Source organism: Frankliniella occidentalis, unplaced genomic scaffold (genome assembly GCF_000697945.3).
Source record: "Frankliniella occidentalis isolate FOCC.00 unplaced genomic scaffold, Focc_3.1 Scaffold19, whole genome shotgun sequence".
NCBI lineage: Eukaryota > Metazoa > Arthropoda > Insecta > Thysanoptera > Thripidae > Frankliniella > Frankliniella occidentalis.
In genome coordinates this window covers 331,553-356,182 of record NW_026267149.1, presented here as the reverse complement: position 1 = coordinate 356,182, position 24,630 = coordinate 331,553, and the positions used below count along the sequence as shown (strand labels likewise).

The 24,630-nt window shown below is 51.8% G+C and overlaps 3 protein-coding genes across 8 annotated transcripts in view; 2 read left to right on the top strand and 1 right to left on the bottom strand.

The window, feature by feature from the left end:
* Window positions 1–8,095: 8,095 nt before the first annotated feature.
* LOC113207767 (ornithine decarboxylase 2) lies at window positions 8,096–13,633 on the top strand. 3 transcript variants are annotated; one of them, XM_026424457.2, is made up of 8 exons: window positions 8,096–8,274; window positions 9,959–10,153; window positions 10,240–10,642; window positions 10,731–10,903; window positions 10,990–11,287; window positions 11,384–11,632; window positions 11,714–11,922; window positions 12,000–13,633. In XM_026424457.2, the coding sequence occupies exons 3-8, from the start codon at window positions 10,379–10,381 to the stop codon at window positions 12,337–12,339; spliced, it is 1,533 nt and encodes a 510-aa protein (XP_026280242.1). In that variant the 5' UTR covers window positions 8,096–8,274; window positions 9,959–10,153; window positions 10,240–10,378; the 3' UTR covers window positions 12,340–13,633. The 3 variants fall into 3 exon arrangements, with proteins under 3 accessions (XP_026280242.1, XP_026280243.1, XP_026280241.1); XM_026424458.2 differs by lacking the exon at window positions 8,096–8,274 and adding an exon at window positions 9,180–9,309; XM_026424456.2 differs by lacking the exon at window positions 8,096–8,274 and adding an exon at window positions 9,216–9,554.
* Window positions 13,634–14,325: 692 nt separating this feature from the next.
* On the top strand, window positions 14,326–15,983 carry LOC113207785 (ubiquitin-60S ribosomal protein L40). Of its 2 annotated transcripts, none has more exons than XM_026424478.2 (3): window positions 14,326–14,492; window positions 15,426–15,624; window positions 15,696–15,983. In XM_026424478.2, exons 2-3 carry the CDS (start codon window positions 15,435–15,437, stop codon window positions 15,890–15,892), a joined length of 387 nt encoding a protein of 128 aa, XP_026280263.1. In that variant the 5' UTR covers window positions 14,326–14,492; window positions 15,426–15,434; the 3' UTR covers window positions 15,893–15,983. The 2 variants fall into 2 exon arrangements, with proteins under 2 accessions (XP_026280263.1, XP_026280264.1); XM_026424479.2 differs by lacking the exon at window positions 14,326–14,492 and adding an exon at window positions 14,504–14,657.
* Window positions 15,984–16,114: 131 nt separating this feature from the next.
* LOC113207786 (anaphase-promoting complex subunit 11) overlaps window positions 16,115–24,630 on the bottom strand; it is a 25,495-nt gene continuing 16,979 nt past the window's right edge. For 2 of the 3 annotated variants that reach the window (XM_052264442.1, XM_026424476.2), the window contains one exon: window positions 16,115–18,685. In XM_052264442.1, coding sequence (XP_052120402.1) covers window positions 18,266–18,685 — 420 coding nt within the window. In that variant the 3' untranslated portion in view covers window positions 16,115–18,265. The remainder of the gene's footprint in view (window positions 18,686–24,630) is intronic. The other variant, XR_008010842.1, reaches the window with a different exon arrangement.

The following is a 24,630-nucleotide window of genomic DNA, read 5'->3' as shown; positions in this document are numbered from 1 at the left end:
GTCTTGGCGGGCTGGGCGGGGATCCTTCTAGAAGCCTTGCTGATTGATAAAGTAATTTAGCAAGGATTGCAAGTGCAGTAGAGCAGACGCCGCCGCAAACCAGACCCTAATCTCGAACCTTGAAGCGTGTTGTTCAACGTTGTCACTGTGGTCGCCGCGTGGCTTGTGGTGACCAGATCAGCCCGGGGGGAAGATAGTACAATAAAAAAATGGCTTTGTTTTCTCTCATCTTCGGATTGTTATTTTTTTAGACAGTTTCGAAAATTGAATGTACCCGTATTTGTATGACATGGGCTATGAAACACAAAACTGTTGTTCTGTGGATAAGTTTGTAAGGGAGCAGTGGTGTGCGTGCGACTGGCTTTTGACCTTCTAGTCGTCACTTTTCCTTCATACGTGACGTCGTGAGGCAGGTGCTGGGCGCCAGACCTCTAATGCGGGTGTGGCCAGGTGGGGTGAAAGGAGCCATAGGGCCGCGGGCAGATACGCTGATAAATATAGGCTGAGACGCGACCGACAGGCGCCACACCAAAAACCTCTCAAGACGCCACGAAGTGTGTAGACGAGACGGGAAGAAATGTTGGATTCTGCAGGTTGCAATTTTACATTGAAACCTCTCGGCCCGTGATTGATTTTTATTGAATGGCACTATCGCAAATTGACTCCATGGTTCAATGTTGGGTGAACCTCCCCCCCTCCCCCTCTTTTTAACAAACTAACCGTTATCACGTGACCAGGAAATTTCGTTATCATAGTTGAGAAACCGCCAGGGAGGGGACCAGGGCAGGGGGGAGCCATAGTGTTGAGTCGGCCACCACACCACAACGCGACCCGCGACCCGCCACGCTACGCTACGCCGCCGCTGAACTGACACAGACTGACACCACTGACACCGAGACTGACACCGACCCCCGAACAATCAGCCCGCAGAGTCATTATTGACTCCGCCTGGCGGCCGCTGTCCATGTCGCCCAGGTCGCCCCGCCCCGCCGACACTCTAGATTGTACCGGCCGTGGGCACACGGGTCACGGGTACACAAACTGCGGTGGTGGCACGTACCCGCTGGCCCCGCAGAAGCCGCCCACGGCACCGCAGATCCAGAGGTACATTGTCCTGCAATGACATGACGGTCGTTTCTTGGCACGCACCGCAGTGTTGCGGGCTTGCCTACTTGCATGGGCCGCAGGGGCCAAGGTGCTTTACCACCGGAGGGAGTTAGGTTAGGGCCTAACCGTTTGGCAAACCAGTGTAACACTCCGGCACGTGCCGACACTCTAAATGGGGAGGGACAATTTTTGTACCTTAGTTAGATGTGTCTTTGAGCACATCTTCATCAGATACAAATTTGTCTGTACAGAGGTACAAAGTGTACCTAGGCTAGGTACAAATGCTATATTTTGTATGTGACTTGGATGCAAATTTGAATTTGGTTTAGATGTGCTCAAAGACACATCCAGCCTACGTACAAAAATTGTCCCTCGCCATTTAGTTGGAGTCTGAGGATTTTAATATTCAAAAACAGTATTTTTAGGATTTTTTAAAGCAGATTTTTAAATCCCCTTAAGTACTTTCATTTTGCCCCCATTCTTCTGGAAATATTTCAAAATATTTCAAATTTTGGTCTTTAAAATCAGTATCCAAGTAAAACGCCCGGCACGTACAGCAATACATTTGCACGTACGTGGCCGCTGATGCCGTCGGCGGTACTCTAGATTACCGGCCCGGGTACATATGCCACATACCCGCCGCACATGAACTTATCAGCGACAAAGCAGAGGCAACGTCAAGCCAGGGACGTCCGAGCCGCGGGGTCGGTCTCGGGGGTCTCGGGGGCCGTCGCCGTCAGCAGCGACAAAGAGAAGAGGGCGGCGGAGTCAGCGCCCCCCGGCGGGCCTGACTGACGCCTGACGGGACGGGACGGCCAACACCCGCCGCGCGGTCGCGCGGCCGACAGTGACGTCACGCCAACTGCAGCCGGGGCGTCAAGAGGCGCCCGGAGTGCGGCCGGGGCCCGTGGTGCGGCGGGGCGTGGCGCGGCGGGGCGCGGCGGGGCGCTGCGGCAGTGCAGCTGGGCGCGCGGTTCGGGGGAAAGAGTTCTTATCGGCTCGTGCGGCGCGTGCTGCGGGGCGGGCCAGGGGCAATCGCAGAGCCGCGCCACGTCAATAGACCACTATTCCAATGATGTCGCTCTTTCGGAAACTAAACGAAAGGAGAACTAATGACTCCAATCAGCGCTCGCCACCGGGCGTTCTGATTGGCTCGATCCGCGCGCAGCTGTTGCTGCGGCCGGAACCACCTGGGGGTTGTTGTTGTAGACTCCCCCCGTCGGTCCCTCACTTACTTCGGCCGTCTCGGCTGGTTATCCAGGATCAACGAGATGAACACATACCATGACTACTACCCTCGGGGATGGCTCCTCCCCACCCCACCCCACCCCGCGGTCCTCGTCATAAAAACCACAAAGATGTTGTTGTGACCCGTCCCGCCATCTCCATGGATTACCATATAATTTTTCCGTCGGCGATAAGCCCCTTGGTCTTGGTGAAGAGCGGGGCCACTGCGGCTGGCTGCGTTGGGCTGCGCTGCCGCTAGGCCCCTGCCTGCTTCTCTATCTATTCTCAACCATATGGTCGGGTGAGAGGTTATGACATAACAGTCATCATGCAGAGGGAAAAGGGGGGGGGGCAGATTACAAAATTGGCTAGACCGCGGAAATTGTCTGCAGTAGTACACTTCACTTTGATCCGCGGTAGGTCTTATCTCGATTATTTTTTTATTTTTTTTCGAAACGGGTATTTTTCTGCAAAGTTGGTTGGCGGGACCCAACCGCTTCAGCCACCACCGGAAGAAACCGCAGACACAGCGGGTCCCCACCCTTTTCGATGCAGTCCCCGAAGAACGCGTGAAAATTAGCAACATATGCGTCACTTCATGCAAAAAAAAAAAAAAAAACTCTCTCACGGCTCCGGCACAATGTCGGCCCGCCGAGCGGTCCTGACGCCACGTCTGGCGTGGGTGGACCCCACCCTCAGACATATGACCAATCATTCTTATTAAATCTCTCTATCTCATCGCCCATTATCTAGTTTCAGCGTATACTCGAACATGTGTGCGTCAAAAAAAAAAGCACTGAGCAATAATGAACAGTGCCTAATTTTTTTCACGTTTGGGCGCTCAAAGTCGAACGGAATGTGCCGATAGCTTGTTCACATGAAGGGTTGACAAAGATAATCACTGTTATAATCAGACTATTAGTTAACTAATGACTCTACAACATCGTCGTAATCTGCTTCGCCGACCCACGAGTAAAACATGTCCGACACATACGAACAGTTGGTAACAACGACATGCCGGGACTTAGGAATAGACTCATGTTTGCATGTGCAATCTCCGAGCGACGCTTCTTGCTCTTTATTTTTTGTGCGCATAATCATTTCGGGTACTCGGTTCTGCGAGCCCTTTCGCCTTCATCACTCTGACGCGGAGACCCACCGCGCCGCGCCGCGAACCGAGTCAAACCAGTTTCCGTAGTCCTTGTTGCCAACTGAGTATTTAGCTCGTTATCTTCTAGCATAATCGCCGCGAATCAGGGCAGGCCCTACAACGGGTAAATTTCCTACAGCTCAAATATTGCCCCATCTTTGCTAGTATCCCTCACGAAAATCTGAACGAATCCACGTCGTGTGCACCAGGATAGGGTTGAATCTCGTTCGTAATTTTCCCGCCCAAACATGGCGCCAATGCATGCTTGCATGACTCACTCTCACCCCGGGCCGCCGGGCTGCACTATCAGATTCTGCATAAGGGGCGGCCCGGGTGGCTCTCGGCAACAGACGGCCAGAATTGCGTCACCGTCCTATGTGCTTATAATTGTGTGCTCGCATTGTCACTGGTCATTATTGGTCGGCAGTGTGGCGCATCAGCAACAGGATGCGACGTAGATGATGGTCGTTTTGTTATTATTTTGACAACCCAATGGAGCTGCTCGGGAAATCCATCGGCCGCGGTGTGGTCGGGGCGATGGGGGACGCGTGGCTGGTGCCCCCGGCTTGCGCGCTAGCGTCCCGTGACGCGTCGACCCCGTCGACCCCGCAGACCCCGGGGGTGGCCAGAGAGAGGAAGGGGAGGGGCCCCAGATTCACGCCCCAGGGTGATGGTCCGCACAGAGGGGTGGCGTCTCTACCCCCTGTACGCGGCCCTGCGTGGTGGGCGCGCGGGGTATAGGCGCTGGCCCCGCCGCCACCTCGGCGGCCCGCCTCCCCCGCCCCGCCGGCCGCCGGCCCCCGCTCCCGGAGAAAACCTGGCGGTGGGGCCGGCGAGGAGGTGCGTGCGCGGGCCGCGGGGACGGCGGGGGGCAAGCCGAGGCGGCGTCTGGTCCCGGCTTCGGGGGGTCTACAAAGACCTTGCAGGGCCGCGTCATGTGAGGGCCATATCTCTTCAAGGAAGTCAATTTGCGTATCAGTCCGCGCGAACCAGCGAGGACCGGTGCCCCCCCCCCCTCTTCCCCCAGGCCCCGCTCAGCCCGCGGGCCCCCAAAGCTCTCTTCAGCCGCGGTGATTGCCATTGTCTGTCCCTCTCTCCCCTCTCTCGCTCTCGCTCTTTCAATAGTTGCGGCTTTTTCCGTGAATGGCGAGATTTTGCGCAGGCTGCGCAGATGTCGCAGGGATTGCGCAACGCCTTTTACTGAAGGGTAAGGAGAGGACAGCCGATTAGGGGACTTGTGGAGGTTAAAATCTTCCTTCAGCCCTACCAGTTGACATACGTTTCGTAGGAGAAGAATCGAATCATCAAGAAAGTACGTCAATCATTCGCAGTCCTTTTAAGCTGCCAACGGCAGCCAATGCTTGCCCTCATAGCGCCTGATGGATAGGCAACATCTTGCCTACAATGCATGCAAGTACTGCGGGCTGGCCTACCCTGAATCTCGCAGGCGCCGAGCTCCCGTAAGTTGCCGAGTGAATATGAGAAGAGCGGGCGTACTTTCCCGGCGATCTCCTAGCTGCGAGCTCATGCAACCGAGATCAGGGGCACCCAGAGAAGAAGAGGGACGTGCCCCGAAGCCGTTTGCTAGCGGTAGGATGGTGCACGCGGTGAGAGGCCTTCGAACCCCTTTCACCAGGATTTCCCTCAACTGGATTCGCAGAAAAATTATGGCATAATCCTGCTAAAAACAAAAGTGTTTGTGAAACCACGGACCTCTCTCTCTCTCTCTTTCTCTCTCTCTTTCTGCTCCGCATTCGGTCAGTGACCTCCCGTTCCATCCGCCACGTGGCCATTTTCAACTCGTACCCTTCTGGCCCAAGTTCCTCACGGGCGAGGACACGGAGGCGCTGCGCACATCGAGCCCCACGCGCCCTCGGCCCGCTCTCGGGACGCGTGCGAAAGCCGTTCGGCATCTCCGTCTGGTGACCTCGCTGCGCCGCGACGCTGCAGTTCGCGCGGCTCGGATTACATCACCGCGATTGTTTTGCGACGCTTTTTCGCGCAAGTGTTTACTGCGGGCAGGAAACGCGGAGGAGGAAGGAGGTTCTTGAAAAATTTGCGCAGCGCGTACGATATCTGGTTTGGCCTGGAAGAAAGAGGGGGCCCCACCCTGCCCTGCTGAGGTCGAACCTCATGTGTCAATAGCCTCTGCCTGCTTTACTTTAAATTGGACTGAGATCTGGTGCCCGACGTGCGGCGCGACGCGGCCAACGCAAGTGGCGAGGGCCTGCAACATGTATGTTCTTTTAATTTTCATGTTTGTAGACGAGAGAAAGAGAGAGACAGAGAGGGGCAGAGAGAGACAGAGAGAGAAAGAGAGAGACAGAGAGAGAGACAGAGAGGGAGAGAGACAGAGAGAGAGAAGGGAAAGGGAGGGGGGGGGTGACCAAGAGCAAGGGTCAGAGATCAATCAGAACAGTAATGGCGGCAAAGCTCTCTACTAACACACACACACACACGCGCGCGCGCGCACACACACACACACACACACACACCAAATAAAAAGAGCCATATCTCAGATCAGAACTTACTTTTTTTTTCACTACGTGACCGTTCTTCTCGTGGTCTCACTGCCCCTTCCCCTCGCCCTTCCCCTCCCTGTTTACGCTCTGATACGGCTGGGACGTCCCTCGCGCCAGCTTGCGCCCCCCGAGCAGGCCCGAGGCCCGCGCCCCGTCCCGCCCCTTCCCTCGCCCTACATAGCGTGACTACCCTGAACGCGGACCTGGACCTTCGGGTCAGAAGACAGCGTCACACAGCGCGGCAACAGCGCCGCCCGAACCCCCGGCCCCCGCCGGCCCCAGGCGCCTCGCCCCACCCCCTCCGCGATATGGGGAGGAGAAAGGCAGAGGAGCGATATATAGTGAGAGAAGAGAGAGGGAGAGAGAGAGGGAGGACGGGCAGAACAAAAGCAGCCGGCAACACGTGACCGCCCCAGAAACACACCTGCCGGCTGGGCGATCCCACTTTACTAATTACAGAGCGGGGGTGCGAGGGGGGGGGGCGAGTGTGTGGTGTGATATGTGGCGTGATTGAAGTGTCCAGGTCTGCCCCGCACACCCTGCAGCTGCACTGCGCGGCGTGCTCGCGGGGGGGGGGGGGGGCGTGCAGCCCGGGCGCATCAGTAGACTGATTCCGAAGAGACCTAAGGAGGGGCGCTGCTCTATGAGTGCGACAAGGACGAAGCTATACGGAAGGTATAGGAGAGGGTTCTTCGGAATCAGTTGGCAGGCCAACCGACGGCGGCGGCGAGTCCACCCTGACCCTCTCGGCGCGGCGGTCAGCCTTGACGCCGCTCGCCGCCGGGCGCCGCCGGGTGGAGAGGTGAGGGGAGGTCCGGTAATGGGCTTAGCTAGACGTCACCGGGTTTGTCGTCGTGGTGCTTCCCCAGAGCCCGCAAAGAGCAGCGGCGCGGTGGCATTGAACCACGGCCGCGTCTCCTTGGCGCAACAGCTGACCGTGCGGTTGCAGGCCGGTGGGCAGCCCGGGAAGCAGGGGCTCCCGCTCCACGCCAAGCAAGCTCATGTGAACGGAACGGAACGGCGGTAAACAACCTATGGAGTGGCGCGTGCTCCGAGCCGTGTGGCGCATGGCGCACCGACCGCACCCGAGCGTCAACAACACACTCACACCCTCCCGCGCGGCACGGCCGGCACGGCCACGAACCCCACCTCAGGGCTGAGAAGAGGAGGCTTCCACTAGTACTGGTCGGCCGGGGACCCCTCGGCCCCTAAGGCTAAACCCGAACGAACGCTCGCCTGGCAGCTGCCCAGAAAGAAAGGGAAACAAGCGCCATCTGATCTGACTGAGAAACCACTACCCGCGCCTCATGCAGCAGAAGTAGATGACGTGGGGCGGGCGAGTGTTTGTCCCCCCACCCCCTTCGTTTCCTCATTTTCCCGGATGCAGTCGCCTGACGTCATGTCTACGTCATGCAGTTTCACAGGGGGGGGGGGGGCTGGACCTGCACGACCTGCACTACTCGCAGACGGCAGGACACGCAGCGCGACACGCGTGAACGCTAATCGCGAGGACAAATATTGGCGAAAAGGCTCATGCCAGTTTTGCCCATGTTAAGACAGGGCTTTGCTTAACAAGTTTCCATCTCCGGCCGGGACGTGGCGGTAGGGGCCTGGGGTCCGCGGAGAGGACTCCCTCAAGGATTCCATTGCCGTTTTGACCAAAGAAAAAGAGGAGGGGGTGTCAGTAATTTTTGGGGATTCGTCGTATCAAGTCGAGTCCATTTCCCGCCCACGCGTTGGCACGACGGCGGCGGCGTCCCCAGCAACCCGCCATGTCCTGTGACTCCCTAGGCCGCGCCGCGCCGCGCGTGCCACCGTCACCACCACGGTCGCAAAGTAGTCCCTCACGAACACGGCCCGCGCCGCTGCAATACTCAGTGACAGCCGTGGCAATCCACATTCCGTGGTTCAGAACACGCAGTGCAAATTTCAAAGGGCGTCGTGCACACTGAAATGTCATTAGTTCAGAGAGGTCGTTTTGCAGCTTTATTGATCGAAACCGTTGCGCAAGGATCTGCAACCAGAGTCCCGATGTAGTTCGCCCATTTGTGCCCCTTGTGCTCAGGCGGAGCAGCTCCTCCCTCGTCCCACTCACCCCCCTGCTGCCCATTGCTAAAGATGGCCGTACAGTGAGTTTTCAGGGCCCCGCCGGAAAAGACCCTGTTTTCCAGCAATTACCCTGAATTTTCTCCGGTCAAGTGATAAAAAACCTCCACCATTCCGCCATCAAATAAAAGCCAGCCCGCTGGGTGGCTTTGCTTGGTCCAGGTGAGGCAAATACTAGTCGTCGTGGAACCCAAGCGGTCCGCTTAACCTTCAGCCCTACCATTTGGACGAGCCATTCTGGCGTTAGAAGCATGAGTTTGCTTGTGACGTTGCTGTTCACGTGTTGCCTAGACTAACTAATTGTAAATGGTAGGTAGTTGTTCAAATTTATTAACTTCTGGCCCGTCCTTGGAACAAGGGTCACTATTAAGGTTATGTGTGGTGCAGACCTCTCAGAAGCTAACCAGATGAGTCCGGTTTTGTTTCGAGAAAGTTCTGCTTCATCCCGCATGTCTGAATTAGATTTCATTTCTAATATTGGTTTTGAATCTTGAGAAATTGACAGATGTCCTTGGCATTGCTTGAAAATTAACAGTTGTGCAACATAGCTCAAATGTAGTTTTGATTGATAATTTCTTCACTGCTCAATTGCTAGTTGAACTCTTCACTCTTGTTATTAAATACTTTCATAAGAAGAAAATATTTTCACTGTTTCTTTCCTCATTGTATAATTTTAAACATGAAAGTATTGTTCTACAACTATAGTAGTAGGTACTATCTACCATATACTACATAGTGACCTTTATACTGGCTTGTGACCAGAACTGTTCAGCTTGCTTGTGCTTGTTTACTTGAAACACAGTTTTCTTGAGGGGGGGCCCAATCCGTTGTCCTTTTTCCCCTCACTTTTTTATGCTGGTATTTTTTGCTCCTTAAGATACTAAAACTTTGTCCTTTTCCATATTTTTTTCTCTTTCTGATAATCTCAAGTCCAATCTGGGTACAAAAAAAATTGCACTAGTGGAAGTTGTGCCTTGTTGCCAGCTGTGTGTCAGTTCACTGATAACATGGTTCATCACCCATGCCATTGGCCACTTTTATCTCTTGTCTGTACGTCACCTCTGAGACAGTGCCAGATAATGTATAAAACAGCATGACTGTGGCTTGCTCAGATTAGTCCGATTTGTCGAGATCCTTGCAAGACGTGGGCACCTCTGGTTTACAGGGCCCCAGCCGGCCTGAGTTAAGAGTGTAGTGGTACGTGCAGTGACAGCCGAAACATCTTGTGCAAGCGTGTGTGTGCCAGTGTAACAAAACGGATTCGAACACTTTTGTTCAGTACCTAGACTCTATTAGCGCCTATGGTGCGATGCTCAGCTGGCTGGGTCTAATTGGGAATGTGCAGTCCTAACTTAAATTTTGGAGGTGTTCAATTGGGTCCTTCTGAGGCCTGGTGCTGTGAATGCACCTTCCGTGTTAAAGACGAAACTGAAAGCCGAAAGGTAAAGTATTTTATGGAAATAGTAAGTGAATATCTGTTGTGTTTGTCTGAGGAGTATAGTCAGTTAATATTGTACCAAAGTGAAATTTTAATTTCTTGCCACAATTTGGAATAGAAAACAGGTTTGCTTAATTTGGATTACATTTCCTGAATATGCAACTTCAACTAAGTGTAGTATTTTAAAAAGTCTAATTTTCTTTTGTATGTGGGCTATAACACACAGATCAAATAATCATTGAAACTTGCCGTTGAAATGTTTGTTTCATGGTGTCAAATGTTCTTTTGTGTATTTTCTTCTAAATTTGCTGTTTGTGGTATTCTTTGCCTAACTCAAGACTATCTATTTGTGGAAGCACCCACCAATTGTTGCTGTCTTCTTAATATTTTTCTGTTTTGCTGTTACAGGGTAGCGGGAACTCGGGTCGGCTGGTCCAGGGCCCAGCAAGTGCATTTTCCCTATTCCAGTGCAAGTGGCACCTCACTCTCAACGCTGAACCACCTTGGCTACGAGCAGAGTTGTGTTAATTCTACTGTACACTCCAACCTGCTAACTAGCGCTATCCAGTCTAACGCTGACCCCGACCGGATATAGGCTGCCTCGTAAGTGAAAATATAAACTAACTTTTCTGGATGGTTGAAGTTCTACAATCACTTACGGACATTTTTTTCTTTTGTTTCCCTTACAGTTTGCTTAGTTGAACGAGTCAACCTAGAACGCTTCCTGCAGGACATTTATCCTGTGATTGATAATTGTAATTTTAAACCCCATTAGAATCTTCCATTCTTATATATCTTCTTAATTACTATAAAAACATCAACTTAACAATGAAGCTCACCAATCTGGATGAACGTATCCATGTCCTCGATGGAGAGACAACTCCCTCGTCCGTCTTGCGGGCGATTTGCCAATCTGGCATTCAGGAAGAAGCCTTTTACATTTGCGATGCTGACGATATCATTTTCAAGTTCAAACAATGGAAACTTTTGCTTCCACGCGTTATACCCCATTATGCTGTCAAATGCAATGACAGTACTGTCGTTCTTGAAATTCTGGCTGCTCTTGGCACTGGTTTTGACTGTGCTTCCAAGGTATGCACATTCATTCTAATATATCTAATCTAACTAAATAGATCTATCTACCTTGTACCCCATAACATGTAGATTTGTCTTTTTTCAGGGTGAAATCAACAAAATTTTGGATTTGGAGGTAGACCCAAACCGTATCATTTTTGCCCATCCATGCAAACCTGCTTCTCATATCCGTCATGCTGCTGCCTTGGGTGTCAACTTGACAACTTATGACAATGCCACTGAACTTCACAAAATTAAAACCCTTCACCCCACCTGCAAGTGAGTTTCTCCTCAATTTTAACTGTTTTGAAGTACTTACATTTCCTGACTCTTCCTTTATTAAATGGAATTGGTTCTTCTTGCAGCCTTGTTCTCCGCATGAGGTGTGACGCATCATCCTCCTGCTCTCAGCTTGGAATCAAGTATGGGTGTGATCCTATTGCTGAGGGACCTTATCTTCTGCAACTGGCTCGTGATCTTGGACTCAACGTTGTAGGTGTAAGCTTCCACGTTGGCTCTGGGTGCAAGGAGCCAGCTGCATTCCGTAGGGCGATTTCTCTTGCAAGGGATCTCTTTGATTTGGGCACTGAATTGGGATTCAATATGACCCTCCTTGATATTGGTGGAGGCTTCCCTGGTGACAACAATGTCAACTTTTCTGAGGTAATGTGTGTCCCTTCTCTGTATGATTTAAGGTGACCAATGTCTCAATTCATACTAATATTTTTCTATTTCTTTTTTTTTTGTTGTTTTTTTTAGTGTGCTGATGTCATTAATTCTTCTTTGGATGACTTTTTTCCATCCCCTGAAATTCAAGTCATTGCTGAGCCTGGCAGATACTTTGTTTGCTCTGCATTTACTCTAGCCACTAACATTCACTCTAAAAGAGAGGTTCGTTCACCAGATGGCAACATCTCAAGTGTGATGTATTACATTAATGACGGAGTCTATGGATCCTTTAATGCAAAGTTGTATGAAGATGCTATCTTTCATGGAGTCCCATTGGACGTGAGTAAATTTTCTCCGTTTTACTTTTTTAAGTGCACCTGAAAGTATGAGCTTATCTTATGATATTTTTATTATTAACAGACTCCCAAAGCTAAATTACTCCCTTCATCAATTTGGGGCCCTACTTGTGATGGCATTGACAAAATAGAAGAAAATGTTCTGTTTCCTTTGATGGAATTGGGCACCTGGATTATTTATTCTAACTTGGGTGCATACTCTGTACCTGTTGCAAGTCCTTTCAATGGTTTCCCTGTACCAAAAGTGCACACTGTGTCCTCTCATGCAGCTTGGTATGTAACTTTTCATCTTTGTCACACTGAGAATGCTTTGAAATTATTTATTCATTATTCTCTCTTTTGCCCTCCAGGATGCTTTTGAGGGAGAGGCTCCCATTGTCTCCTGAGCATTTTGTGGAGGGAAACACTCCAGCTAATCTCTGTATGGGATTAGATCTTGGTGGTGCTGCCCCCATCTCTGAAGTGGCTCGTCTCTCCTTGTCCGGTGCTATTCCTGATCTTTCTATCTCGCGTACCTCATTGGATTCCCAAGGCTCTTCTGAAAACAATGCCCACGATATGTCTGACATGTCAGACATGTCAGGTTATGCTCCCATGATGTGTCGCCGTGCTTCAGTAGTGGACAATTCTGACATCTCGGGAACCTCTCCATTGTTCATTGAATTTATTCAAGTTGGTCCTATGGATTGATTCCTTAGTAAATTCCTCCCTTCTTTTAATGTTGAGTTCACACTCAATTGATACAAAGCCTGATCATAATATCAATTTTTATTTAGGATGATATATTACAATTTTCATCGGATATTTTAATCTGATGTGAAATTATATTCCAACAATTGGGACCTAAAGTGACATGGCCTACAGGTCATGAATTTTGTAAATGCCATTTTATTTCTTTCGTTGATTATTGCAGAAATGAGTTTTCTGTTTCTCTCTTAGTTTTTCCTTGGGTGAAATGTACTTGGTTTGCTTTTAATGATCAAAGGGGGGAAAAGGTACCTTTTAAGAGTCCATTGATGTGCCTGCTGTGTTGACCATCTCTTGGAATTCTTTTCCTCAATCAGAGAGAGGTATCTTGAGTATCCAATCATCTGAAACATCTTGATATTCATGTCTCTTAATATTGTATATCCTGAACTATTTTTACACTTTTCAATCTTAATTGTTGTCAAAAAAGAAAAAAAAGGCCAGCTTCTAATAAGGCTGTATGCTATTTGTTAAATCCTAACTAATCATGTACTTACTCAAAGACTGGCAATGAAATTATGTCTTAATCATTCTTGTGTTTAATGCAGGGTATTACATGTATGTACGTAAGTGAATATGGAAACAATTTTCTGAGCACAAAATGTAGGCATGTCAGGAATAGATCTTTTTGTGCAGAAGCCTATTGTCGGATTTGAATTACTGATGGTCAGCATTGATTTTACTTTCAGAATCCTTTTTTATCTTGTATCTTAATTGAAGGGGTTATTCCATTGAAGTCCAACATGTGATGTCATGGGTCAAATTTTATTTCTTTGTGTCTGTACCAGTTGTGACACGTATCCACCAGTTCGACTATTTGACTGTTCTCCCAATGTTGTACTTCATCCATTTATGTCTTTATTTTCTCTTAGTTGTAAAGACATTGGTCACAAACTATTGTCTGCATCTCATTTTGTCATTTTAAATTGGGTGTGTTTTTATGAATCTAGGTGAAACGGTTGCTTTATTGGGGTTTATTGATATGAATATATAATCATAGTGTTAATGTAATGATAAGAGCTGTATCTGATCCAGAAGTTTCTGCATAGTTTATTAATATAAACTGTTGCTACTTTGTACTTACTTCAGATACAGCTTGGGAAGCGTTTTAGGGGAAAGTTCCCTTAAGCAAAGAGGCAGCTTGGCTGGAAAATGTGGATTATTGTATATTTTTTTTTCCTTTTTTTTTTGTGGTAATAAATAAACTGTTGTCTGTATTGATGACACCAAAATTTGATTGTCCTTATGTCTGTCTAAAACCTGCAGTTTGAGATTTAAATTGAAGTTAAACCTCACACACAAACAACACAACTACAGTAATGTTTGTAGGCATTCTGTGCCTTGAATGGACGACCACAATTCCGAGACACAGTATTTGTTCTTTTGAAAGTTCAAGGGACCATCCGAAACCCATAAAAAGAAAACGACTGATGATTCTCTGAGTCACAGCATATAGCAGGGAACATACTTGATGCCTCCTATCTCTAAGAATCTTAGTTTTAAAAAATATCGGAACCAGAGCGCCTCACTACTGGAAAATATATTTAAGAAACCAAAAACCTTGGGCCAACAGTGGCCTCGCGGTTAGTCAAGTCAAGTACTTACAACAAGGCTTGACTCTATGATGCAAACGGTGCAAACTGCTGTGGTCTTGAGTCTTGAGGTGTAAGGGGTGAAGGTTGGTCAAAGGGTCGAGGAAATCAAATTTTCGAGGCATTTTCCGAAAGTGAAGAAATGAAGAGGAAAGGGCCAATCAGAGTTGGCCTCTCTCGCGTCAGGCTAGAACGGCTCTGGGAACCCGCATCTGATTGGCGGAGGCTACTATGCAAACTTCTCCACTTTCAGAAAATAACCCATTTTCACGAAAACGGAGCAGAACCCGATAGTTTTTTAAAAAAGGAAAATCTCTGTGATTGTTTCAAAACAAATCTTAACGAAAATTAGTGGCAGGGAAGAAATTCCAAAACTCCTGGCTGTTTGACTCGGGACCACTCCTGTAGCCATCAAAAGTTGGTGGATCAAGAGTCTCCCCGTTTCCGGTCTGATCTGGTCTTTGAAGTGTACCAAGCAGTTACCGACACCACGTTGCAGAATAAGTAAGTTACTGTTCCGAACAAACAAGGATTTCGGCTAGAAAAAAGTTAAAATACACTACCGCAGTGCTCGAGTAGTGTTCGGGTGTTGGCGTTGAGTGTTCGTTTTAGAAAACTTCCGTACCGGAAAGCTTTTTAACCAGTGTAGACGTGCTGCGTTCCGTGCAGGTTAGGGGCACCTGTCCAGATTTACTTTATTGAGCAAGTTGGTGTATAAATTTTACTTCGTAATTAAAGTCCTATCTCAATTCGATTATAATTAATGCTCTTGCGCCCCTCTGTCATTTGTTTGAACTTGTGTACTGAGTTACTACCCCGGCTTGTTTGTAGTCATAACGCGCGGCCAAGGCCACGCTTTGCTAGCCTGTTCACAATACTTATTTCATTCATCTGAATTTCAAGTCAGGAGCAACTCTTCTTGTGAATATGACTCTGCTGAATAGTAAAATTTTTCATGCTTGTCAGTCAAGTCTTTAAATCTACCTGTCCGTTTCGTGTATTGTGCTACACCGGGTACCTAACCCTCACAAATGTGAATTGTTGTTCTTTTTAACGGTCCCTGTGTTACCATTTTGCTGTGTTAAAGCATTAAGGTGTCTATAGGGACCTAAATTAAATCACTAATGGACGAGAGTTTGTGGCCGGTTTCAAATTCTATCAAATTTGGTGACACATATTTTAATTTTTTGTCAGTGATGCATAGTTTATTCTAGTTAAACTCCAGTCCCTGTGTTTCCATTTAGCTGTCCATAAGCTTTAAGGTGTCAAACGGGACTTAAATCAATTCACCACAGGACGAGGGTTTAGGATCTATCCTTCCACCCCATCAAGTTTGGTGAAACAGCATCAGTTTCATGTGTATTTCGTGAACTGTAGGGCTTACTGCTGACTGTTGCTCTTGATTGGGGCCTTGTTAATGTTTTGTCTTCTTTTTAGGGCTGCAACATGCAGATCTTCGTCAAGACCCTTACGGGCAAGACCATCACTCTTGAGGTCGAGCCCTCAGATTCCATTGAGAATGTGAAGGCTAAGATTCAGGACAAGGAAGGTATCCCCCCAGACCAGCAGCGTCTCATCTTCGCTGGCAAGCAGCTTGAAGATGGCAGGACATTGTCTGACTACAATATTCAGAAAGGTATTGTATTTGTATAATTTCTATTGAGTGTCAGTGGATTTTGTATGGATGTTAATAACTCTTTTTTCCAGAATCTACTCTTCACTTGGTGCTGCGTCTCCGTGGTGGTGTCATTGAGCCCACTCTCCGTATCCTTGCCATGAAGTACAACTGTGACAAGATGATCTGCCGCAAGTGCTATGCCCGTCTTCACCCTAGGGCAACTAACTGCCGCAAGAAGAAGTGTGGTCACACAAACAACCTCCGCCCCAAGAAGAAGCTGAAGTAGACTTTTATTGTTTTATTTGTGTTTGGGAGGTGTTCCATCTGTCATACTCAATGTTCTATTTTAAATTCAATAAAACACTGAATATGACTAACTTTTATTTCACTTCATGCCTTTTTTCATGAAATTTTCAAAGTTTTATGTTGCTGATCTACCATTTGACAACTAAGTCACATATTTCATCACCTTAATTACTTCATCTTAAATTTTAATAGAAAAATAGAATCAAGTGCTTGAAGTCTTTTATTCACAAAAATGCTGATACATATTTTAGAGCATTTTATAATCACAATGTACAAAGTACTCACAATCACATTAACAATATGTAATTGCACTACTGATAAGGATAGTCTGGTTCGAATGGTGACACTAAGTTATTGAAAGACTTCCTTTTAATGGGATGGTTGCTTTTTCAATTTCAATTACACTCTACAATTAGGTGGTAACAGTTGGTACCTATCGTGGACTAGCCTACAGTATCAAGTAGGTGAAACAATGTGAAGGGAACTGCCTGGTATACAATTAGTAGCTGAATCTTTGAGTTATGGTATAAATTGAAAGAGTTCCACAAAACTAACGTAAAAGCATATACATCCAAAAAAATGCCCCTCGGCTATATCTCAAACTTCAACTGTTTGTGTCCATCTGCTAATTCTAGTTGTGATAACCCAGGGCTATTCTTTGTCAAGTTAACAATCTGTGCTTATTGGGATGATGCTCTTGCTCAGAATAAATATATCAGTACTTGGGAAGTTGCAGACCACAAAATGATGGTAAGTTGCAAAGTAGTTCATAGGTTTGAAACCAGGCAAGACATAACATCCTGACACTTGGTACTTTTGCGATACAATTTAAAAATTACACTTTTGGTCTACCTTCACTCAGTTTACAGTTATATGGCCATACATATTTAAATTAGAACATTCTTAAAATACCTATATAAAAGCATCATACTAGAGGCAAAATTGACAACATTTGTTTCAGATATGACATTTATGGAAAAAAATGACAAGTAATTTAAGTTATACAAAATCTACACCTTCAAAGTACAGTATACAACCCTGGCCATGGCGCACTCAGAAAAATTGTATTGTCAATCTAATTTTGAGAATAAGTTTAGGGCCTCATAGTGAAAAGGGAAGTTAAAATCAGCAGGCACAAAGATATAGGCCACACTTAATCTATAAAATGATGTGAGCATTGGGCATAGATTTGTAAAATATCTGTAAAAGGAAGACATCACAACAGTTACAAAACCTTGAGTTTAAAAATCTATAAAAAAAATTGGAAAAGCTATTTTTTTTTTTAATTTACATAAATAGGCACAATTTTTTTAGAATATGACAAGAGTACAGTTTAGACGAACTGATTAGAGACGTTTGCTCTTATTTTTGAAAGATAACTGCTTTTGCAGTTCTTCATTAATGACTTCCTGTGCCACCCTAGTTAAATCCTCCACTGTTAAAAACAAATCATCAATTTCACTTTCTTTTTCCTCTAAAGGCGAATGGTGGACAGACTTTGAGCTTTGATCAGTTATTTCTAGTGTTGTGTTAACATTAAGATTAACTTCTTTGTTTTCTATAGAAATTCCAGCTAAACTACAAGTATCTTGCTCATCAGCCTGTGTGAGACTTCCTTCTAGAAGCTTTGGAACTTTTTTAATTTTCTTCACAGATATAGGAGGGTAGCTGGGCCCCTGAGCTTTACGATGTGGACTTAACTTCCCTTTACTGACAAATGAAGATTGAGGAGGACTCTTCATCCATTCAGGCAGGCTACGTTTACGCATCGTTTTATTCAAACTCATCTTCCTCAGACTTAAATATTCAAAGCAGAAAATTGAGTGTAAATATTTAAATGGCAATAGATTTTTTTTTCTTTTGCACACAAGAATGCCTGAAAGAAGCCAGTGTCACAGGCAGAGGCAAACAGAGAAATTGTGATGAGAAAAGATATGAGCTTTCTAAATTTCTTCAAATAATACTTTTTTAGCTACTAACAATTAAAAGCAGTCTTTATCATAAGCAATCAACACAGTTAGATTTTTGAGAGGCAATAGAATGACAAGAACATTGCGCTAATGATTACACCAACTGGGGAGTCCACTAGCCTTGCATGAAACTTACAACACACATCTGCCTTAAATTTGCAGAGTCACACATACAAAATTTCAAACTCATTTGCACACACATACACAAACTCACAGATACGTACATACATACATTCATCTATATATACATAAATACAAGAAGCCTTCACAAAGCAAATAGAACACGCAGATCTGTGGTCAACAGCCTCAGCCGTCTCCGTCAAAAGTTATTCTACCCCAGATGCGGGCTAGACTTCGAACGAACTGTAGTCAGTTTGAGCTCTCTACACGTCGCCAAAGTCCACGGTGCTGGTGCGTCCTGAGTGGTAGTGACGGTGGGCGGGAGCGGAGGCAGGGGTGGGAGCCCCGCCAACGGAACGGTGGTAGCGCAGCCCCTGCATGCCGTGTCCTTGCAAGCCTTGCAATCCCTGTAGCCCCTGCAATCCCTGCAGCCCCTGGAATCCCTGCAAAGGAAGACCAAGGCCACCGTACAGTTCGTCGGCGTCCCTCAGATCGCGCAGGTCGTCCTCGGAGCTCTGCGGCGACTGGGGGGAGGCCGGCGATGTCGGGGAGGGTGGCGAGAGGGCGGCCCCTTCCAGGCCGTCGGCGTCCTCATCCTGGAGCAGCTGGCGGAACTCCTGGATCGACTCGTTGAGAGACCACAGCTGGGACAGCAGGGACAGGTCCAGCTGCCGGAGGCCGTACTGCAACAGAAGAGCACAGAAGATATCGTTAGTCGTCAGTCTCGCAGGAAAATGGGGTAAAAGACCTCGCGGGGAAGGAAATCGGAACACACTTTCGGCATTAGTCACAGCCGACAGCCGGCAGGGCCAGCCCGGCCAACAGCCCCCGGCGCCCTGCCTGGCCCGGCCCTGCCTCGCCTGGCGTGTTGAAGCCCAACAAGCCCACCCTCCCCTCGGGCCCTTGGCCTCCCCCGCATCCAGGGAGGAGGGACCCAGATGCGTAACTCGATTAGAATTAGAATTGGGCCAGAGCTCGCCCACGAGCAGCCGAATGCAGAGAAGAGTGCAAATAATAACGAGTCCAGGGGCAAATCGACTGCAGCCCCACAGAGACTTTGCGGTCCGGTGCGGCCGGCGGGCCCAGTGTGTCGGGGGAGTTATTGGGACTGGCCGGGGCCAGTACGGCTGAGTCACCAGGCCGCGCCGGGCCGCTCACGAGCCGCACTCCTTAATCTCGTTTATATGCCGTAGCCGTGCCGGCCGTGCCACACCGCGAGTCAGGCTGTCCGTCCGCGAGGCTTGTCCGTCAGTCCGTCATGTCCCCACCCCTTCGGCTTGTTAGTGCGACAGAGATACACAAGCATTTAGGGGGCATCGCTTTCTCTCTCCTGCTGAGCACGGCGCGGCGAGCGCCGCCGGCCCGCCCAGAGCGTGGACCAGGATTTTCATGGAGACTTGCAGCCCAATTTGCCCGTTTGTCACGATGAGCTTCTGACTTCACGATCTTCCCCGAGCTCCACGCAAAGCGTCGCCCCCTCTCGAGAACCCTTCGCCCTGGCCCTGCTGCAGGCCGCACGGCCATCCGGAGAGCTCCAGCAGGAGCGCTGTGAGAGTTCCTCCCGGAAGCATCAACTCCCGCCCCGCAGGAGCTCTCCTATAGCCCTGCGCTTGAGCGCCCCCCGCTGTAGCACCACCCTGACGTAGCGCCCTGACGTAGCGCCCTGCCGTAGCGCCCTGCTACAGCGTCCTGCCGGAGCCCCCTGCTACTACAGCGTCCTGCCGGAGCGCCCTGCCGGAGCGCCCTGCTACAGCTCCCTGCCGGAGCGCCCTGCTACAGCTCCCTGCCGGAGCGCCCTGCTACAGCGCCCTGCCGGAGCGCCCTGCTACAGCTCCCTGCCGGAGCGCCCTGCTACAGCGCCCTGCTGGAGCGCCGCCCTGCTGGAGCGCCGCCCTGCTGGAGCGCCGCCCTGCTGGAGCGCCGCCCTGCTGGAGCGCCGCCCTGCTGGAGCGCCGCCCTGCTGGATAACCCAGGGAGACCTGCTGCACGAAGAGCAGCTCCGAGTCTCCGCGCCGCGGCCGAGGAGTGGTGCAAGTTATGGGAGACGGAGGCGAGGCGAAGAGGCCAAATAATTGGCAAGCAGCAGATCCAGAGCGGCAGCGCACCGCGGCACCGCACGCCACGCCACGTCAAGCACCCCGAGCAGTCCACCAAACAGATGCAAGTTATGCAAAGTCGCCTTGCATCACCGCACCGCTGCCGCCGCCGCTGCACCGCACCGGCCGGCTGGCTCCCTGCACTTCAGTTCCACCGCCGCCGGGCGGGCTGCGTTCGCCTGGTCCGGCCGTTCACACGATCGCATCGCGGCATTCATCAATCGGCCCTCCCATGTCCCGCTCCTCTTATTCGAGGAACAGAGAGCGCGGATGGCGTGTATGAGAATGCGCGAGCGTGTGCCAATGCAATAAAGGGTTGGAAATGTAGAGTACGCGATCGAGGGTGACGTGGGGCCAAGGAGGTTCGTGCAGCAGCGGCGCCCCGCGCCCTGCCTGCCTTTGCCCGCCCGTGCACCCCGCGGAGATCGCTTCACCGCTGTCACCACGCGGCGCAGCGCTGCGCAGCAGCGGACGCAGCCTTTGGCAGAGCGCTCTATGCCTTCCAGAAACCGTTTGGAAACGAAATGAAACGTAATGAAACGAAACGAAACGAAGCCTTCCGGGAGCGCAGCCCGGCGCGGCCTAGGTAGGCGAGGGAATGAATGCAATCAGCCGGCAGCCTGGAGGTGGAGGCGCGGCTGGGAGGAGGATGGAGGTTAACAGAGGCTGAGCTCGGGCTGAGCTACACCACCAGGGAGAGGAGCACAGGGCGACCCGAGCGGGGCCGTGGCTGAGCCTGGCGGAGCCTGGCGCCCGTATGGAACGGGACCGTGAGGTCCACTTGCCGGTAATTTCAACACGCGCCCGCACCGCGCGGCCCGGGCCCAAACCGTCCCCACGCCGCTCCGCGCCGCCTCGCGGGTCGCCTCGCCAGGCCCCAGCCCGCCCCAGCCACACCGCACCGCACCACGGCCGCGGAGGCGCACGCGCGGCGAACTCCTGACATTTCTCCTCGTTTTATCATCTTCCTCTCGGCGGAGCCCCGTTATCACCCCAATCACGTAACGCAACGACGTGTCGTAGGAAAGTAACACATCCTGCACACTCGATTATTAAAGTCGACTCCTCGTTACCGCATTCCACGCGGGGCTGGCCGGGCCGGGCCGGGCCGGTGCCGGTGTGCTCTGACCCCTGACCTACCGCACGCACCACGCACGCACGGCGCGGCTCGCACGGCGCCACGCCCCGCGCCACTTTGCATTGGAAACTACCCCCCTCCCCCTCCGAAAGAGAGGCATTAACCTTTTGAATGGGGTTCACACGGCTGCCGGCTGAAGGCGACTGCCGCGCCTCCCCGGCGCCGTCCTGCTGGCCGAGAGCGAGGCGGCCGCGCTCCAGAGAGACATCCCTGCCGATCCCGTTAAAGTAGAGCAGCGCGGCGGCGGCGGGGCGCGCCGAGCAGCGCACACACTGCCAAAATAGTAAGAGCGCGTCCGACCGTCCGTACGTCTGCCCGTCTATCCGCCTGCCATTATTGGCGCTGGCAGCATAAATCATGGCAAAAGGCATGAAAGAAGAAGAGGCCAGTCACTGAAACCGAGCCAGGATGACGTCGTTCGCCGCTCAAAAACGCTGCTGCCACCCCACTCTTCTGCCCCCTCTCCCCGTCGCCCCTCACCGAGTGTACCGGCGCAAAACATCAGGGCAGGTCAACGACCGGCCGGGCCCGGCACGGTGGCGGGCAGAGCGCAGAGCCATGGACGGAGCCAGGGGCAGAGCGGCCGCCTCGTCCTCCTGTGCAGGCCTTGTGCGTACCGGCCGCTCCCCCACTGACCCAGCTCCTGCAGCCTCACGCTCTCCAGGGCCAGCTCCAGGCGACTCCAGGCGCAGAGCGGCCGCCGCCTCGTCCCGGGCCTTGTGCGTACCAGCCGCGCCCCCACTGACCCAGCACCTCCGGCCTCACGCTCTACAGGGCCAGCTCCAGGCGATTCCAGGCGACTCCAGGGGCAGAGCGGCCGCCTCGTCCGAGGCCTTGTGCGTACCAGCCGCGCCCCCACTGACCCAGCTCCTGCAGCCTCACGCTCTCCAGGGCCAGCTCCAGGCGATTCCAGGCGACTCCAGGCGGCTCGAGCCCGCAGCGTGCACTGCTCCGACGCGCTTGCAGCCGTTGTCATGACGGATCAGCTGATCGCGGTGCGGATCGACAGCAAGGCCGCCCACTTCTCCAGCCCAATACATAATGTCCTTCCCTACGGGCAGGCGGCATGGCGTGGCGGAGCAGGACGGAGGCCAGCGGAGCCGCGACGTCATGGCTGCTCGGCCGTTAAACCGAACTGCGCGGCAATTGGGTAATCACTGGACATAACTTCTGTCACCCCCCACCCTACTCCCTCGGCCCATGCACGGTCCAGCTGCCTCATGGCATGGCGTGCCCTGCAGCGCATGGAGCGACATGGAGACAGCGGAGTAAACCAGGTGGCCAGTTCCGTAGGTAGACTGTACAGCATGCAGGCAAGCGGCCGAGTTGCCTACTCGGTGGTGGAGCCGTAAGGCGCCATAGCCCATAGCAAATTGATACGGAGGTAGGCAGGTAAGCAAACCCGGTTGAGCACGAACTTGCATGCAGTAACTTGGAATGAGCGCACGCAGGCGTGGTTCGCCTTTTGAAGATGATCTGACGTTGGCGAGATCGTCCAGAAAGTTCGTCTGTTTTACTCAGATTCATTCGGCAAACTGGGAGCAAGGCGCCTGCGAGACTCGGGGTAGGCCACTCCGCAGTACACGCACGCACTGTAGGCATGATATTGCCTACCTACAAGGCACCTTTTACAGGTGATGTGGCGTTCGCAGATCGTTCACTTCAACAAGGGTTATGGCAGGCAACTGCTTGTTCAACGAGAACTGGAGCCACATTACGTCCGTTTCACTCAGACTCATTCGACAAACTGAGAGCACGGCGCCTGCGAGACTCGGGGTAGGCCTCCCCGCAGTACACACATGCACGGCAGGCCAGATGTTGCCTACCCACCAGGCGCTATGGTGAGAGCTTGCACAGCCTGAGCGGCTAATAACGGAGAAAGACGAATGTACTTTCTGGATGATACCTGGGACCTAGTCCTCGCGGCGGCGATGCGGCGGGTGTACAGCGCAGTGCCAGCGGAACGGGCGGGAGTGGAGGAGGGACAGCAGCGGCGGGCAGGGCCGCCGGGTCCTTGACAGCGAGTGCGGGGCCCGGCCCCGAGCCACCCCGGCCACCCCTCGCACCAACCGGCCCGGCCTCCTGGAGTGTATGTAGGAGGCTAGGATGGGAGGAGGTTCCTCCGCCCAAACCGGCTGGCGGAAGCAATTTTTCCACGCATTAATTGGGAGTCGATCGGACGCACTACTCTGAATAACAATCACGGGCCGGGCGGGCGCCGTCGCGTCATCTCCCTCAAATAACACGTCAAAACCAGTTCCGTCTCCGTCCTCAGCTCGGCGGCCGGCAGGCGGGGCGGGGCGGGGCGGGTGGGCGCGCGCGGGGGTCGACGGCCGCGCGCGCCGAGGACAGGGGGCGGCGAGCACCGCGCCGAGGGCGGCCGGGCCGGTGCCGGTGCCGGTGTGCTCTGACCCCTGACCTACCGCACGCACCACGCACGCACGGCGCGGCTCGCACGGCGCCACGCCCCGCGCCACTTTGCATTGGAAACTACCCCCCTCCCCTCCCCCTCCTCGGCCCGGCGTGGCGTTGCGACATAATCAGGACGCATGCTGCACCGCACGGGCAGGCAGTGCACCGAGTGGGCGGCGAGGCGCAAGAGAACACGCGCGGGGGACTTGGACGCAAGAGAGGGCCGGCCCGCACCGTGGACACCCAACGCTACCCAGGAGGACAAAACAAACAACGAAGGGAAAGATATTCAAAAGTGTTCTTGGGTGAACCCCCTCTGTCAGGCGTTTCAAAGAGGAAGAGGAGAAGCGTTCGCAAAGCGGCGTATCGAAACCGAATCTGAAAATGCATCCAAACGGCGGCCGCCAGAGCAGCAGGGCGCGATGGGAACCGGTCGCGCAGGGGAGAGAGGGGGTGTGGTGGAGGGGGCCGTGCGCTCGGTGTAAAGGGCGCCCTGCGCTGCGCCTTGCGATATAAAGCGCACTAAGGTCTAGGTAACGAACATGAAACAAATTCACATGGGCTGGCGGGAGCGGGGCACACTCCCAGCGCCACCGGCACGACCTCGGGGCTGTGCTCGGCGCGCATTCTGTGCTCTGTGCTGCTCCCGATAATGACCGAGCAGCGAGTAAAAACACACACTGAACCCCGCTGCTGCAGCAGCAGCCACGTTCGATCGCGCCCGCCCCGCCCCCCGCCCGCCGCTGTGGAGGATAAGGACGGGAGCCCAGAGCAGCAGCCTCTCCCGTATCCTCTCCACGGTTGCCGTGCGCGAGGTCAAGGGACCAAGTCTCTTCTTGTTGCGTCGCTGCTGCTGCTGCTGCTGCTGCTGTTCCCCTCTGCTGGACGCACCGGGCAAACACAGCAGAGCCATGAGGCGCAGAGCGTCCCGCATAACGAGGCACGGCACCCCGTCAGGGCGAACAAGACGTCCGTCCCGTCC